The following is an 18,840-nucleotide window of genomic DNA, read 5'->3' on the forward strand; positions in this document are numbered from 1 at the left end:
ACCTCCATAACTCCTACGTGAATTAAATTATAAATAAGTTACAAGTATAATTTCAGGATATTTTTTACAATTGAATTTGAGAGTGCATCAATAATTCCATAAACTCTTAAGTTTCAAACATTTTCCAATTTAAAATGAGTTACACTGCTGAGCATTTCAGTAGCATGTCTTCGAAGCTGTAAAAACGTACAGAAAAACGTACAGAGAAGAATTCTTTGTTAAACCAGAAAAAATATTTTTTTAATAAAATATTTATAAAAATTTATAAAAAATTACTATCTCCTTTTTCAGTACTTTTGAAGACATAAGAACAGAAAGTACTCAGCACAGCTAAAAGTGTGGTCACATTTGATTACTTGAATCTAAACATTTTCTGAATGCGTGACAAGATATATAGTAGAAAAGAATTTGGTTTTAGTTGCATTAAATACATTAAAACTTACAGAAACATGATGTTCACTAATATAACGGTATGAGGATTCATTAACTAAATCTAATGGTAAACATCAGCTTTGATCAACAAATATGAAAAAACATAAGTGAAAAAGACAACAGGATAATCTTTTCCTGCTTTTAATTGCTACTAATCAGTTAACAGAACCTGCAGATGACTACGCTAGTTAAGAGAAGAAAATATTCCCCACCTCACTTGCATTTAACATAACCTTGCTATTTTCAGACTCAAAGACCAGAAATATTAAAGAATATTTTTGTCATTAACATATCTATTGGTATTAGATCAGTTTTCTTCCTAAAACACAGTTCTAATGACAGTGTCTGAAGATTTTTAATCCAGTGTAGTCTCTCAAATTGTAGTATGCTATTACGTAAGTATTGCAGATGATAAAATCTGGCAACCATGAAAATCAGTCTTTCCTTAACACTGGTATTACACAACTTCAGTTTGGACATTCACATGGTCTGAACAGCACTGCTTATACACACTTAGTTAAAAAATACACTGATTTATATTTTAAAAGCCACACATTCAATTTCTGAACAGCAAAAAGTGTGAACAAGCACGTTATTTTCAGACATATTGAGTGATCTGTGAAGTTCACAATACAATATAATTTTGTAGGATAGTGGTGTTTACAAAGATCTTAGAAAGTCTATGTTATGAAACTACTTAGCAATTCCGTGACCGTGCCAAGACAGATGCAGATGTAAATATTTACCTTTACTTTCCTGCTGCACTTTTCCACCAGCAGTGTTGTGCCAAGGCAAGCGAATTGAAGTGCGTAAAGGAGTATTTCTTTGTCCATCCAAATAACTCAGATCTTCCAGTTTGGTAGAACTTGTTGCTAAAGTATTATTAAAGAATCAAAGCTTATTTTTCTTACAGTATAATTTACAATGAGCGTTGTTATATACTATATTTCTTTCCTCAACATCGTACATACTCATATGTTTTCTAACGGATTTTAGCTAACTTTTACTTTAAAAAAAAGAAAAAAAGAAAAAGCTGATAGTTTCTCTCTAGAGATCCTTTCTTACTACGCTATCTCCTTGAAATATCCATTTGAAGAGTGGTGTTCTTTAGTCAGATTTGAGTTTTATTGATTTATGTATTTAATGAAAATATTAACATCAAGATTTAAACTGACACTAAAATTCCTGAAAAGAAGCTAAAAATAAACAGAAGGTACAAATTATTCAGTAAAATTTCAATACTTCTGCACAGAAACACAGGAACTACCTGATTCTTTCATCTCAATTTCTTTCCAAGTTGCAATCAATCTGTACCATGCAATTAGTCTAGCAGACACTGCATTACTCCACCACATTCAGGACATCAGCAATATTGCATTAATTCTCTAAGCCTCCCCATATTCATTTGCATAGATAAACAGAGCTCTAAACCATACAAAAGCTCTTGTTGAGAAACCATCTGCAACAGCAGTTGATTTCACACTGTACGCATGCAATACAGCAATACTTCTACTGTATAAGTCACTCTGAGAACTGTAACAGAATTTGTGTGCATCACTTCACAAATACTTGCTCAGCCACCATCTGCTGCAGTGGTTGAAGTTACAGCATTTTAGCATGTTATAGCAGTTATAAAACTCATGCACTTTTAAGTCTAAGAGCAGCCAAAGCTAAAATCTGAGAACCTGTTTTTCAGACAGCTATAACAGTCAAGTTTCCCAAAATTTATGCAGTACTGCTCCAACACCCTTAAAAAGAAAGTGGTTGCCTGCTTCTTACCCAGCCATGTCCCAGAATCAGCATGACCTATGTCCAAAAGGCACTAGTTTTAAACTGACATGCAGATGAAGTACTTGGAGAGAATGTAAATCGCACACAAGCAGCATAAATACTCCAAATCATAACCAGAGTACATGAACTTAACATATGATACAGGAGTTAGAATATCTACTTCGTCAAGATCATGAACTAAGAAGTTTTCTTTAGGAAGAGGATAACATAAGATAAAAAGAGAAAGCAAGAGCAGAGTATGGTTTATGGTCCATCTCAGAACTCTGGAAAGGCCACCAAAATAAGAAGTCAGACATAGTAACCGGGAATGCAGTAACAGCAAGCCACATTCAGTGATCCCTAAAACAAGACACCTACTTGTCTGAGCAGGGATTGGAGGTGTGACAACTTCCAATCTCATGTTCAAAAAGAAAGAGACCAGCTTCATCTGTCTCTTATCTGCAAGGGTACTGAAAATCAATTATTTTTCTTGCACATGGAGCAAAATAGTCCAGTTTTTAAAAAGGGATATTTAGCATTGGCACTCAAATGCCAGAAAACAGTCTGGCTATAGTCATCTACAGCTTAGAGCACTAGATTTCACAAGAATCTGTAGCCAAAATCTCTACAACATCAGATACTAGAACTACTTATAAAAGGGTATTACAGTTCTTTTGACAGTTTTGCACAGAGCATTAACTTATCTGCATTATAAAAGATATAGGTCAGCTCATTCAACAGGCAAATTACAGCTAAATAAAGCCATTTTCAAAGCAGACTCAAATATTGCTTCTAACATGTAATTCTACAATTATATAAATAGCTACAGGCATACTTAATTCATTGCAATTCTTTGCTAGTGCTCACTCTGAGAAATTCACTTTGTGAACAGCATGATTGTAATGAATAAACACAAAAGAAAGCATAGCAATTAAGCTAAAAATCTTGGTAACTCTCCTGCTGTGAACCCGGTTATCACTGTATTCTTATCACTATATGTTGCTGCAAAATAATCCTTCAACAGCATAATTTTAATTGTTTTTGAAACACTGTGCCAATAACTTTTACGGTATTTTAAAACCTCAAATTGTATTTGTCAAGACTGCAGCGTGTGGGTTTCAGTATCTTTCATGACACTTCATGAACCATACTAAATGTAAGACTATTTTGTATTAGCACTGGATTTTGACTATTACTGACAAGTATTAAAAAATTAATAACACTGAACTGCCAATTAGCATCTTTGTCTTTTGCAGTTCCAGTATATTACAATTTCCTGGACTTTTCAGAAACTAACACTCTCTATATATGTCCTTCAAAAATGAAAAGGAGAGTGTTTCTCGTTTTTCAGCAAACCAGCATGTTTGTACATTCACAATGAAAACACAGAACGAGTGCTTATTTACAATCTATAACTTTACAGGTCCAAAATTTAAAGTGGTATTGTCAGAACTTAAAAATTCTCAAAGTTGCTAGCAAATTATATGCCAAAAGATTGCTCTTGATAACATCAAAAGCTGGTTTACTAACAGTACTTCCCCCATGACACTTATCATACTAAGAAAATTCTATGCAGCATTTTTTTTTTCCTCTTTTAAACTTAGAATACTCCCTGTTATTAGCAACATTTTATAGCTGCTATTAAGTATATCTTCCCCTCTTCTTTCTAGGAATCATCAACACCCAAGCTCTAACCTCTTTATTGAAGTTTTCTTCACTTTGCATTTAGTAGTTTTCTTCTAACTTGTCAGCTAAATCTACTGTCTCATATATGGCACCCACACTCAGGAGAGCACTTTGTCAGATCATTTTGCTTGCAGAGTTATATTTATGTAAGCAAACGGAATTTGATAGGTTCTACTACTATAGCTCAAGTGAGATGTGCTTTTTCAGGGATTTTTGTATTTTACAACACATAAAAATTAAGGTTGAGGTTGCATATGTGTCTATCATAACTAAACAGACTCACATTTTCTGAATTGAATGATTCAACTAGAATGCAGAATTTCACATAGCTATTTTAATAATAATAATAATAAAGTGATATGCGTTAATGGTTCACAGACCAAAATATCATTTTGGTCTTAGTGTTAATCAGATTTACAGCTCTAGTGAATGTGAGCACACAGAAAAAACAACAAACTTGAGCTGTTTTTTGATACCATACAGAATCCTAGGATGACTGATGGATTTTAAAGTGTCCCCAAAGTTCTGCTTTAACCAATACCTACTAAACACAAGACGAACACTCTGTATGATAATTTTAAACAATTTAAGTAATACTTACCCATTCAGTTTAGAAACGATGCTTTTTTTTTCCTATGTGCGTCCTATGAAAACACTTTCAAACTAACAATATAACATCAATGGTAAGATGAAGCAGATTTAACTAAATCACATCATTAACAAAAACATCCATTTTTCTATTTCAGGACTTTACCTGCAACAGAGTTTGGACGAGGCATTATCAAAGATCCAGAACTTTGAGTATAAGGAACAGGACCCTCTCCCATTGTTACTTCTTTTGCCAAATTCTCAGCAGATCCAATAGCCTCCTCTTCTGCAACCGGTGAACAATTATCTGTTCTTCGATCATGACTAATCCCTTGATGTGCTCCAGCTCTGAGACTCCCGTCCTTACTCCATTCCAAACTGGATCCACTACGATCATCATTTTCTGATGAACTTGTTATCGTTGCTGAGAAATTAGAAGAAATTGAAGTACACAGCAGAGGAAAACGACCCACCTGTGCATTATAATTTTCATACTCAGATGGCATTTAGGGCCTGCAGATAACAGTCAAGTAGTTCTCCACTAGATATTGTGTTTAATTTGAGTAATATTACTTAACTAAAGCCAAACAACACAGCTTAGAAAAATTCAAATTGGAAAAAACACTTCAGAAAGCAGACCAAAAAAAAATGTTCAGAAGAATCTAGGTACGTCTTTAAATCTGTGTAATCTGTGCTGAGTGGAAAAAAAACAACACCAAAACATTTATGATATTGTATGACAGATCTGAGACATATTTTGAGAAAGTAATAATTTCTTTTAAAAATCTATATAATATCTTGAAAATTTCCAAACCCTTCTGTAAACACAGAAACAAAAGCTCTGTAAGAAATAAGAATAGCGCACTTAGAGCAAGAACAGAAACTAAAAATGTGAATTATCAAAAAAATACATTTAAAGTCAAATATTTTACAAACAGAATTCAAAATTCAATTCATTGAAAACATTTGCACAATTTTCCTGAAGTCAGAAAAGAGAGGTTGTGGATGCCCCATCCCTGGAGGTGTTCAAGACCAGGGTGGATGAGGCCCTGGGCAACCTGCTCCAGTGGGTGGCAGCCCTGCCCATGGCAGGGGGGTTGGAACTAGATGATCTTTGAGGTTCTTTCCAACCCAGGCCATTCTATCATAAGCCAGAAGGCTTGCCCCAAACCTACTTGTGACCAACAGTATTGTTTATACTGTAACATCCTGTATAAATGATAAATACCTCAATACTGTTCAGAGATCTAGCTCACCTAACACAGACAGCTTAGGGTGGCAGTCAGCCTGGACTCTCACATACCTCACAAACTGATCTTGACAGAACACTTCCTGCAACTGAGATTTCTACAAGGTTTCCTAAGTACCTGCTACATTTCACTGGCAGAAAGAATACAAGGCTAGATGCACGTTTGATCAGGCCCAGTAGAGTATATGAATGAAATTTTAGATGAAACACTCTGATTTCCGTTTTTAAAGTATTTCAATGTACTACTGTATAAAATAAATATGAGGCTCAAAAAAGTTTTTTCTGTTTATTATAAACAAATCAGGAAACATTTACAAATAATTTCTCTGTACTATGTGAAACTCTTTAGTAGTAAGATGTACCATTGTGGTTTTCTTTGCTGTAGAAGTACCAGATGCCATAAAATATACAACACAGTGCTATATAGATCCTTAGCTAAATGACAGCTGCAGACTACACAGGTTTTTTGGATGCTGCATTACAGAATAGTAGTTTTCCACTGCTGTAGCAATTTGCTCAATGAAAGCAGAACCATTTTAACTGCATTATCTACAGCCCTCCAGATAGTCCAGTTTGTTGGTTGGGGGCACAGCTATAACTAATAGAGGTCTCCTACAATATCTGAAAGCGTGAAGAATTTATACTTCTAGAATCTACTGTACTGACGTTTATTAAAACTCCACTAATATATTTGCACAAGAATGCTTTGCAAATGTATACTGCTTATTGTATGTTTAATAGGGAAATTACTCTGTTTAATTTAAAATATTTTCAATACTTACATTGAAGTTTCACAAAATATTTGAACAACAAATATTTAAGTGATCACTCTGTATTTTGAATGCTTGAAAGTTCACCTAAATCAATGAGAACAGCATGTCTGTATGACAGAATGCCCAATCACTCAAAATTATATTGGAAAAAAAGTTAGGTCAGACTAACAATCAAACAAGTATTAATAAGGGGAAATAAAACATGAAAAAAGAAGAAGCTTGATAGGTCAGGAAAAGTGTTTTTTGTTTGTTTGTTTGTTTTTGTTTTGTTTTTCCACTATTTTGGTCTGATTTGGGGGACTTTTTGTATTTATTTCATTCTTTGAAATGGCGAAAGAAAATAGTGTATTATTAAAACTTCACAACTTAACTTCAGCTAAAGTTAAAGCTTATCACATTATACATTTTTTACCTTGACCTAGCTTCTACAACAAAGTATTTCATTATAACTGCTAGCTTACTTATGAATGTATGCAACAGAGAAAAATATAACATTGGATGAATAGGCACCAAGGGAAAAATAACAGTCAATCGATACTTGTTCAAATAATATCTGTGTGAACTGAACTGTGGACTCCCCACAGGCTAAGATTTTAAGTGTTACACGTATATATGTGACGACCCTACATTGGGCTGAACACACAGAAGAAGCGGAAATCCTAAATTTTTCTGAAACATATCTAAGTAAATTGCCTAATATCTATATATCACTTACAGTGTTAGTAAAGCACTGGTGTAGTTATGAAGGTAGAACTGTCTTTGTAACTATGTCCTATCTGTGAAACCTGTTTTTCTGTAATTGTACGGCTCTCACAAATCTGTCATACGCAGAACTGATTTGAACTATTCTATTAAAAAAAAAGCAAAGTAACTATAAAACATATGAAACAAGGAAATGACTGAAGTATACCAACAGATAAATATTTTTTGAAACAAAAAACATTACTGTCTCTTGTAGTCATACACTGCTGTATTTTATAGCAATATACACACTTGTACAATCATTTCAGTTTGTTTTATACTTGCACCAGTGTAATTGAAGCAGGAATCCGTAAAGTCTGACAAAGCTTAAAACTAATGGATTCTATTCTCAAGTTAAGCAATGACAGATCTATGAATCCATGAGCAGCAAGTCTGCTATGGAAGAAGTTTACAAAATAATTTCCTAAAAACAAAGTACTTAAATGTTATACAAATACAGAAGTTGGAGTCGATGATCCCTGTAGACCCCTTTCAACTTGGGATATTCTACGATGTTACATAAATGAAACTTTTGACCCATGATAACCATCTCTCTTAGGGTAAATGACCAGTAAAAACTATGTTATGCTGTAACATATGACTACTATTAATTACTTCACTTTCAAATTCAAGAACATCTGTAAAGCCAGAGTGAAGTGTATTAGTACTTGCAAAGAAGTACTGATTGTATGTTCTTAACCGTGTTAAAGAAACTTAATTATCAGTACTTGGCAAGTACTATAACAACAATCAAGTTACTATTCACAACAGCAGGCAGGCAGGCTGGCAGATACCACTTTCACTTGCAACTCCTTCTATTAACAAAAGTTGCAATTAAAAAAATAGTAAGTTCACAAAGACAATAACATGACTTAAGTTTATATTGTTAAATCGAGGCATTTAAGATTTAGAATTGCTTTATTTTACAGCATCCCTAATTTTTGTCACACTGCTAGACCTAAATAAAACTGGAAGTTTGCTTTTGTAGATTGAGAAAGCTTCAGGTTAGGGGGCATACTGTGCCCTTCCTTCCTCCTCCCCCTGCCTCCCCACCTTTTTTTTTTTTTTGTTTTAAAGCTTAACAGATGTTACAAAATCAAGTTTAAATACCAACTTCTCAACCAATTGGTCCATTCTAAAAAACTGACTAAATCAATAAAGAATAAATCTTTTTACAACAGTTTATAACAACTCTAAAATTATGCTTTTTACGTCTTACTCTGGCCGTCCAAAGAATAATATTAAAGCAGCCATCTGAACGCTCAAAGGTATAGGAAGATAGCTTTACTGATAAGGATTCACTAGGGCAGGGAGCAGAAATAGAGAAGATGGTACAAACAAGGCATCAAAGAATTCATAGCTTTTCTTTCATACAGAAAAGACTTGCTAAAGTTATCTAATGATGGCTGACACCACGTTGGATATGCATACATAACCTCAGTTCAGTCATCCAATTTGCAGAGGATCCCACAATTTCACCTCTTCTTTGATGACCCATTTACACTTCGCTTTCATGCCAGTTACTCTGATGTCTGAACTTTTTCTAAACAGCTTTATTTGGATTATCCTCACAACAAGTAGCATTAATTAATTTTTCCTCCCCTGAAAATCAAACCAGCTTCAACATATTCTGTCCTTCACTATTAGGAAATGTATTGTAAAGGCAAATACAATGGAAGAAGTAAAAATAAGAATTGGAGCAAACAGAGGAAATTATTTTAAAAGGAAAACATGCAGAAATTAGAACTGCACCATGAAAGCAAAAGAAGAGAAATGCGCATCTAACAACAGCGACTGTTACAGAAATAGGATTTCAATTTTCAAGTACAGAGGACATGAAATGGGATCCAGCTATGGCATAAAAATCAAACACTGTCAGGAAGCAGCTATTCAGATCTGCAGTATTAAGATAAGGTTAATTTATTTTAATTGCATTACTAATTAGGATGCTTACCTATAATTCCACTGTCCTTGCTCTCCAGGGTGGAGCTAGGGCTGCTAATGGTTCCACAGGGACTACCTTTGTTGGCTGCTGTTTTGCCAGCACAGCTATTGAGAGTTGAGCATGGGCTATCAGTGCTAGGTGATGTAGTGCTGCTTGTGAGGGTAGAACATGGACTGACACCTTGACTGGTTATTGTACACTGCAGTGTGAAGAAAAATGAATAGTTATTGCACAGAAGACGGTACAATACTGTGCCGAAAATTAGATGCAAAAAGGTTAAACAAAGCAAAGAAAACATTTTCTAAGGAAAAACCTCAAGAAGGGAACCCTTATTTTGATTTAAAGCCTTATTGACATGTTTTCAGATAACTCTTATAATGTGTCTTAGAAGTCTAAAATATTGCTCGTTATTCCCAAACAAAAAAGGGAAATTCATTATTAACTCGAAGAGCTGCAGTGAAGCATAGTTCATAGAATCACAGAACGGCTTGGATTGGAAGAGACCTTAAACACCATCCAATTCCAATTCCCTGCCATGGGCACCTCCCACTAGACCAAGCTGCCCAAAGCCCCATCCAACTTGGCCTTGAATACTTCCAGGGATGGGACATCCACAGCTTCTCTGGGCAACCAGTTCCAGTTTACATCCACAGAGCAAAGAATTTCCTCCTTACATCTAATCTAAATCTACCCTCTTTCAGTTTAATTACATTCCCTCTTGTCCTATCACTGCAATCCCCAACAAAAAGGGTCCCTCCCCAGATTTCCTGTAGGCCCCTTTTAGGTACCAGAGGGCCACTATGAGGTCTTCCCACAGCCTTCTCTTCTCCAGGCTGAAGAACCCCAACTCTCTCAGCCTGTCTTTGTAGGAGAGGTGCTCCAGCCCCGTGATCATCTTTGTGGTCCTCCTCTGGACTCGTTCTAATACTTCCACATCCTTCTTATTACATTGGGGGCCCCACAGCTGAACACAGCACTCCAACCAGGGTCTCATGAGGGCAGAGCAGAGGGGGACAATCACCTCCCTTGATCTGCTGCCCACGCTGCTTTTGATGCAGCTGGATACAGTTGGCTTTCTGGGCTCCAAGTGCACATTGCCAGCTGATGTTAAGCTCCTAATCCACCAACATGCCACACCCCCAGGTCCTTCTCCTCAGGGCGGATCTCAATCCATCATCCACCCAGTCTACATTTGTGTTAAAACCACTGGTACTGCAATCTTATTCACCCTTTCCTATCATTGGAATCCATTGCACTAAGAATTTTCAGGTCTGGGACAATAAGTGAAGAAAGTAGAGAGAGAGAGAGATTGGTAGTTAGTAAGCAGTTTAGGTTAGCAGATGAGTTTCATACAGTTACCAGCTACTTGATTCTCCCCACTTTTTCTCCTACATGACAATAAAAACCTTCAAACAGAAGTGAACTTCTTGGAAAGGAAAGGATGCCCCCAAAACATGATTTTAGCAAACCACTGAAATTTTCCATTCTCATAAATCACTGAGAATACCAGGAAAAGATACTAAATACTAAAATAATGCAGAAAGAACCCTAGCTGCTCTTCAGATTCATAGTAGCTTAGACTTAGCCTCCAAGACTGATGAGTCTGTTCTTTTTTTCAACTTTTTTTTTTTTTTTACAGAAAGAATGCAAGATCAGCCCACAATTAAAAGAAAACAAAACATGCAACTTGATTGTTATAATTAATTTACAATTCCATTACCATATGCCCATTAAAATAGATGTGGTAATTATCAAGTAACTACAATTAGCAAACAGAGAAAATAAAGAAATAACATAAGTAAGATGAACATTAAATATGTTGTTTTCTGTTATCCTACCATGGCTTCGTTTTTCTCTTCTATATGAGCAGAAGTTGGGATCCCTTCTCCCAGTAAAAACCCCAATCTTGTCATCAATTCTTGTGCTGCAGGAGAACAGCTTGAGTCTTTATCAGGTTTTGCTTTGGAGACAGGGTGTAGGGGGGAAGTTGGTTAAAATTGTTAAAATTAATCTCGTATTTGGAAAATGTTACAAGAGGCAGAAAAAGTACAATTAAATGTAAACACTGGATCTTCTCTCAGCAATATGTCTAACTAACAGAGAAGCTAATGCCATTTTAACTTTTTGCCCATTAGACTTAAAACTGTTCGTGGTTCTTGGATTCTCTGCATATTTGCACAAATTTAAGGGATGAAAAAAAAAACCAAAAAACGAACAAACCAAGCCAACCAAACACCACCCCTACCCCCCCAATCAAAACAGAAATGATTAAGTGCAATTGTTTGTATGAAGACAAACAGTTCATCACTGGACTGATGATCAACACAATGACTATCATGTATCAACAGCAATAAACTCAGCAACATCAAAGTTCAGGGGCAGATTGAAAATGTATTCCAGTAATTTTAAGAAAGTTTAATTCATATCAAAAATGTGAAAAGCAGAGGTTAATAACTCAGACTTACAATTTCACAGTAAACATTGCAACCAATACCATTATTTTTTTGTTGTTTTTTTATGCAATGGAGGTGACACTATTTTAGATTTCCCAGCTTTTGTGGTTACAAAAATATTTATCAGTACAGTGTTTTAAAGTATCTTCTGTTATCCAACAGATATAAGGAAACACTATGGTCAAAAAGAGGCGACCCTGAATGAAAACACAGTCATTGACTGTTACAGCTAACACAATCTTTTCACAAACTACCATCTCCTGCTATTTTCTTTGATATCAACAGTTTGGCATCACCTACCAAAGCATAAGCTCTTCCTTAACAAAAACATTCATATGGTATTTAATTTTTTTTATCCATTAAAAAGGAATAATATGCTGGCCTGTCTTTCCTCGGGTATAAATAGTCAATTTATTAGGGAGCATCCTCTAATGACTCTGAGAAATTCCTCACAGCAGGAATTCTTAGCTACAGAAACACCAGCTGCGTTACCTACCACCAGATTCTATAATATGGGAAAAGCACAGGAGCATCTGTGCTGCTGCTTCCCAATCAGTGCAGTCTGAGCAAGGCACTGAGCCTGGGGATGTGCTCCCAGACACCTGGAAGACAGTACGGACATCCAAACAGTTTTACCAGTATATAGTTTGGAGACTTCATGTAACAAAAAGACCCTAATTGAGGAACATCTCAAAGAATGAGTGATGAAAGGGAGAAAGAGATGAGTGTGTGTAACTTTTCAAAAATTCCAATTAACTTCAGAGAATTAGCTTTCACCAGCTTTGCCAACACAGAAGTCTGCTGTTACCGACTTCATATTTAGCAAGCTTTTACAAAATTTCTAAAATGAAGCATTGTATCCAGTGCAGAGATACACACTTGGAATCAGTTTACACTGAAAATAAAAATTAAAAAAAATCTAGTTGGCCTTTGCAATACGTAGTAATCAGCAACAGTCAACATTGTTTTACCTGCAGTACACATACAATTCCAAGAATTGAGACAGTTATAAAGATCATGTAAGTATAATGGAAAGCATTCCCTCCTTAGTACAAGCATATGGAATTTGCCAAACACTCTTACAAATAAAGAAACAAAATTTCATTATTATGCGGGATCCTTTGTATCACTCTGAAATGAATAGCTGTTCTCCTAAACCAAGTATCATTGAACAGATTCTTACCAGTTTGACTGGGTTCTCCTTGCTCTGCCCCTTTTCTCAGAAGTAGACCTGCTTCACCTGGCACTCTAGGACTTTCCACGTACTTGGGCTTCCTGATCGGACCTGCAATGGGAAAGAGCTGAGTATCAAAGGTTTCCCAATGGACCACAAGTTTCAAATGTAAAGTGTCTATCCTCGGAGACAAATAAAGTAGAGGAACTAGTTCTTACATGCAGAGCTGCTACTGTAAGAACTCAAGAGCTGTTGTGCTTCTGCACTAGTGAGAAAGAAATGTTCTGTTTGGGCTTTTGGGAACATAAAGCCCAGCAGAAAATCAAACCAGTCTGCTTGTTGTGACAGTCCTGGAAGTTTCCAGTATATATACAGTGAGTGACTTTACCATGTTCAAACTTGGGTAACTTCCAGTGGGCCTCCTCTGTAGAGCTTTCACTCTCCATTATAACAAGAAGATAATATTGTTAGGAGTATCTCTGAAACTAAGCGAGAAATCCTACAGGCACACAGTTTGTAAAATTAGCACACTAAAAAAATTGCACTAAAAATTTCTGCTTTCATAAAACAATAGCATTCCTAGTTTATAATAAGTTTAAATACACAACCTCTACTATTAAAAAAAGCAGTAAAAAGAGTGGTGCATTCACACACACACAAACACACTTTTGAAAAATCAAACTGATTCTCTCTTTGCTCTCCCTTTTAGCTTCATGCTTTGGTTTCAGGCTGTTTATGGATCTATTTTTTGCTGAACATGGGTTTGTAGGTTAGTAGCAACTGCAGGAAATGTTAACTACAGAACTGTGCTTCTGGTCAGCAAAGTATCTAACTAAAAGGGAACGATGCTGCCCTCTAAAGGTTTAACAGAAAAAGCATACCGGTACTTTCACCATCAACATCTGTTTGCACTACAAACACTAAGGAGAAATTTTCGTCTTAATTTAGCAATTGATAGTACTGGAAGGTAGGCTGCTACATTGATATGTCATAGAACTGAAACTCTACCATGTATTTATCCACATCCTGAAAAAATATGTCAGTAGAATTTTATAACAATAAAAGCATTTGCAACACTGAGTTTTGGAAAAGCATAAACAGGGAACTTTGCAAAGTTACACATTAGAAAGCTAAGATATTTGAATGGAATAGGGAGTGGAAATATCATCATCCGCAGTACTGAAAACTGAAGGTACTAAACCTGTATTTTTGTCTTAAATTTTCACCAGAACAATCCCATTTTTATTTTTTTAATGTGTCTAATAAAGCCATTTGAAACTTTCAAGGTTTTAGTGAGCTGGAGGTGTAGTTTGTGATTCTTATGTTTCATTCAGAGCAAACTAAGTATTAGCTAGAAGTCCCTAGAAACACAGTCGGTTACTAGACTTAACAAAAAAATCTGAAATAGAGGTATTTCAGGAATTTCCCCAGCTCTGGAAACAGGTAATGATTTACCCTTCTTTTGAGCCCCATTTGTCCCCATCTAACTGAAAGTAGCCAGAGTTGAACAGAAATATTCATGTAAATGTAATTAAAGAGCATTATTAATTAAAAAGCACTGCAAAGTGCTTTGACAATTTCAAATACTGTCTGACAGCAGAGGAAGGACTGGCTCACAGGACTGCCATGCTCTTCAGCAGTCTGCCAGATCCTGAAATGATAGGTCTCCCCACAAGCTTTTGTTCCACCCTGCCCATTCCAAACTGTCCTTTGAGCAGGACTCCAGGTCCCAGCCCAGCTCACTGTTGGAAGTGTACTCCCTCACATCATCTCAGTGCAACTCCATTGCCCAGCCAGGCGCACTTTCTCTTACTTTCCTACTTTATTTCTGTTCTCTGATGAAGCTCTTCTCTGACTTTCCTACTGTATTCGACTCTTGGTTTACCAGTACATTTCACTCTGTAGGTTAAGTTCAGCGGAAGAGATACCAGACTTTGACAAACCTACAGCACAGCAGGATCTCAATCTTCGTCAGGAGCATATAATTATTACTAAAATTCTTAAGCACTAACAGTTAACAGTATACTACACATGCCTTGTTTCCCAGACCTCTCACATACTGAAATGCATTGCAGTTTCCAAGTTATTGATGATGTTTATAAGCCAGAATTAAAACTACATTCAGAAGTCTTTTCAAAAAGCACTTACCAAAGAGAAAATCAAAGGCTACAGTGACTCAACTTCCAAGTCATGGCAACTTTTGGCTTTCAACAAAAATTCCTGTCAGATTCTTTATTTAGTCAAATTTATGATACACTTGAAAGCAAAACGAAATCCAAGATCTCAGTCAAGCGTCTTCTCTGGTTAAACTGGTTAAGTTTGCACTGACAAGCATTAAGCAACTGAAGCTCTAGAATCAAATTCCACAGATGTATTTCCAAGAACCCTCCTTCATCGGCAACAATCCCATGGTGATAGAAGGTGATATTCAAGTACAAATATATTTCATATATTTCTCCGTAACAAACTACTGACAAGGCTACTTGATGGTTTTTGTCTTCATTGTCTTGGGGGGAGGGGCGGGAGGTAGGGTTTGTTTCAAATAGGAAATAATCAGTAAAATAATACATAGTACTCAAACCCAGTAAGCTTTGTATGAAGCAGGCTATAACACCGCGGCAGAACCTGGATTTTGTTACTATTAAACTCTGCAGTTTCCAAGTAGTTTCACTTCCTGCCTCTGCCAGTTGCAGAACTAAGGACTGGATAATGGAAGGCCTTTTGCAAACGCTTGAACTTACTGTTAATGAGAAGTGATACAGCAACAGGCCAGGAAATGCTCCCATTCAGGACCTGAGTCCCAGTTACTTCCCTGTCTACACTGTAATGCGGTGCCAGAACTCTGGATTTAAGCACTGTCTGGTGCCTCTCATGAAAGCCAGAACTGAAGCCAGAAAGCTTCAAGAAAGCTAGAGATAGTTGCTTGTAAACCAAGTGCAGTTCACGATACTTTGATAGTTTTAAAATAAAATAGTCTATAATGTACTGGATTCAGAGGAAAGTGATCAAAAAAAGCTCCAAACAACAAAAAGAAGCAAACTGAATTTCAGTCTTAGGGGACAACTGCCTCACTGTGCTACTACCACCATGCCAATTGCTTCTTTGTTACTTCCGTCCCTCAGGTCTCTGTTTCTTCCTCTCCCACCAGTAACAGAAGGATGAGTCATTACTCTCACAGTCTCTAATACTTCAAAGTGCTGGATAAAATAGAACTGTGTCTTGACAATTATTCTTTGTATGTGGTGTGCAAGGTGAACACTGCAAAAACAACTCCAGCAAGCTTGCTTCCCTCCTCTTATCCTCCTTAATGCTAGCGTACAATTCTGGACTGCACTTCTGTTGTTCAGTTTTTCCTCCTTTTTCTGGTCAGCAGATCTCCCTCACTATCAAAGTAAATACCACTTGGAAAGCACTAGGGAAAGACTGCAGGATTGATGTTAACTGTACCATACAGCTTTTGATAATGTGATTTTATTGGCTACAATTTAAGTCCTTAGATAGTTGTCTTCTACTTGGCTCAAAATTCAAGAGCATCCCAAAGTTCTCTGAGCATCCCATATTTTATCATGAAATAGCATCATAGCATATATCATAGCATATTCAAGCTATGACACCTGTAGCCATACTACGTGTCCCATACCTTGACAAACAGCCTCAAGTTGTGCCAAGGGAGGTTTGTATCAGGAAGAATTTTTTCATGGAAAGGGTAGCTAGGCATTGGAACAGGCTGCCCAGAGAGTCGCCATCCCCAGAGGTATTTAAGGTGTGTGGATGTGGCACTTAAGGACATGGCTTAGTGGTGGATTTGATAGTGTTAGGTTGATGGTTGGCCTTTTGATGATCTTAAGGGTCCTTTCCAATCTAAATGATTCTATGATTCATTTTGGCAGTAGCCTCAGACACTACAATACCTCTACAAAATCTGCATCAATTTCTTGCTCATTTCCATGGGTAGTTTAAGGCCAATGTCCACTTTTAAGAAAAGCTGCAATTCTCTACGTTTCGGCCTCAGGCTCCCCAGGGAAACATGTTTTCCCATCACACTGCAAGGGACCAGAAAAATATGTGACCTGCTACATCACAGGCCTACATACATTGTTCCCCAGGTAGATTATTTGGCTCTACAACACTGAGGCATTTCATTATTGAACCTACCTTTTCTTTCAGACTTCCACCTGGAGGCGGAATATGTGAGTATGGTGCTAACCTAATTTCTTAGCTAAGGAATACAGGGCATGGAATTTAAGGCAAATGTAAACTTATGTTTATACCTCTATCTAGAGACTATGAGATGATAACATTTTTCTAACCAAAAGAAACCTTAGTTACCAACTATCACCAGATGGTGCCCTTTCTGCACTATTTCCTAACAAAAACTAGGGGTATTTGCCTTAGTGAAGACAGCTAAAAATACATTCCTTTGGAACAACATCACATTTTTTAAGGAGACAATAGTCCATACCTATTATTTGTAAGCAGGAGTATAGTTAAATGTATCAAAAGTTGAACAACAAAAAAACAACCATTCTAAAAACCAGAACAACATGTAGTCATATAAAACAGATTAAAATTGAAGTATCTTCAGGATGTATTTTTACTACTCAGATTTTAGGCTGTGGAGCAGACATGTAGTTAAATTTTCTCACAAACTGATTTAGGAGTGACATAGAGTACTTTCAAGTCTGATACACACTACAATAAATAGGAAAATTTACAGTTAAGTCTATTTTCATGCACTAATCTAGAAGAGGACACAGGTATTAATGCATGAAGAAATGAAACAAAGTTCCTTTTTGTACCAAAAGGACAAAATGTATCTGCAAAATGGAAGCTGTTTTCCAGAAGTGTAGAATAATTGTATTGAGTCTGATAAAGGGTTCACCTGGGACACTATTTTATCAACATCAAACACCAGAGAATTCCACAGCATGGAAACACAGTTCAGTGGTGGACTTGGTAGTGTTAGGTAATGGTTGGACTTGACGATCTTATGGGTCTTTTCCAACCTAAATGATTCTATGATAATCTACGTTACAGAAAACATACTGTCCCGGTACACTTTTCTTGACTTCTGTTTAGAAGTTTATAGTTTCCTGAATTAGAAGTGGTCCCTTTCTATTTAAGAATTAGATGGACTTTCTTTCCACGAATTTACCCAGTCATTTCTTTACCAATCTGCAGCATCCACAAAATTTACAAGTTAACACAATATTGAAATATACATGAAACAGTATTTATAGTTTCCTTTTCCCACCAACTGTCTTTCTTCCAGGCAGAAAAATGCCAGTCAAATCAATTTAAATAATTTATAGTTCAGAGCCATTCCACAACTTCAGTCATTCCTGCTGCCCTACTCTAGCTCTTTCCTAGTGGAACTATAGATTTTTGAAGTTGGTATTACCAGAATCTTCCTGAGGTAGCACAACAGACTGATACAATAGCATAACAATACTCTCTCCGGCTTATGAACTATTCCTTTCCTTTTTTACTGTTAGGATTGTTTTTTGACTGTTGAAGAGCTGAAGTTTCCACAGCATTATTGCAACGTGGCCGTCTCCTTCCTAATCCTCTGAACTGGCTTTCCTTCTCATCAACATTATGTGAAATTTGCAGGACTCCCGCCCTCCCCATTAACACCTATATTCACCTTGACTGAACTTCACCTGCTGTTCTGTCACCTATGTATTCATCCACCATGAGTAACTTAGCAACGCCAGCACACTTTACAACTTTACCATGCATTCCTTTTTCAGTTGATAAATGCATTGAACAGTTTAAATCTCAGCAGTTACGTAACTGTTGGCATGTTCCCTCCAGCACGCAGATGATCCTCTGTGTAACTATTTAAACATAAAAATTAAAGTCTTTTGTCTTACCCCATAATGGTTAAATTTCTTCAATTTCTTCTTTGGAGAGGTCCCCCTAGAAATCCAGGGATATTTCACCACCTAAGATATCACTTGTCTACATGATTTCCTTCAAAGAATTCCAACAATTTTGGGGGTCATGACTTTCCTTTAAGAAGTCAA

General features: G+C 36.4%; 1 protein-coding gene across 19 annotated transcripts in view; it reads right to left on the bottom strand.

The window, feature by feature from the left end:
* TANC1 (tetratricopeptide repeat, ankyrin repeat and coiled-coil containing 1) overlaps positions 1–18,840 on the bottom strand; it is a 114,478-nt gene that overhangs the window by 30,397 nt on the left and 65,241 nt on the right. For 16 of the 19 annotated variants that reach the window (XM_027458198.3, XM_027458197.3, XM_027458204.3 and 13 more), the window contains 5 exons: positions 12,821–12,922; positions 11,023–11,144; positions 9,194–9,383; positions 4,643–4,900; positions 1,179–1,304 (listed from right to left, as the gene is read on the bottom strand). In XM_027458198.3, coding sequence (XP_027313999.3) covers positions 1,179–1,304; positions 4,643–4,900; positions 9,194–9,383; positions 11,023–11,144; positions 12,821–12,922 — 798 coding nt within the window. The remainder of the gene's footprint in view (positions 1–1,178; positions 1,305–4,642; positions 4,901–9,193; positions 9,384–11,022; positions 11,145–12,820; positions 12,923–18,840) is intronic. The other 3 variants (XM_072040998.1, XM_038181754.2, XM_038181753.2) reach the window with 1 other exon arrangement.

This window comes from Anas platyrhynchos, chromosome 7 (genome assembly GCF_047663525.1).
Source record: "Anas platyrhynchos isolate ZD024472 breed Pekin duck chromosome 7, IASCAAS_PekinDuck_T2T, whole genome shotgun sequence".
NCBI classification, from domain to species: domain Eukaryota; kingdom Metazoa; phylum Chordata; class Aves; order Anseriformes; family Anatidae; genus Anas; species Anas platyrhynchos.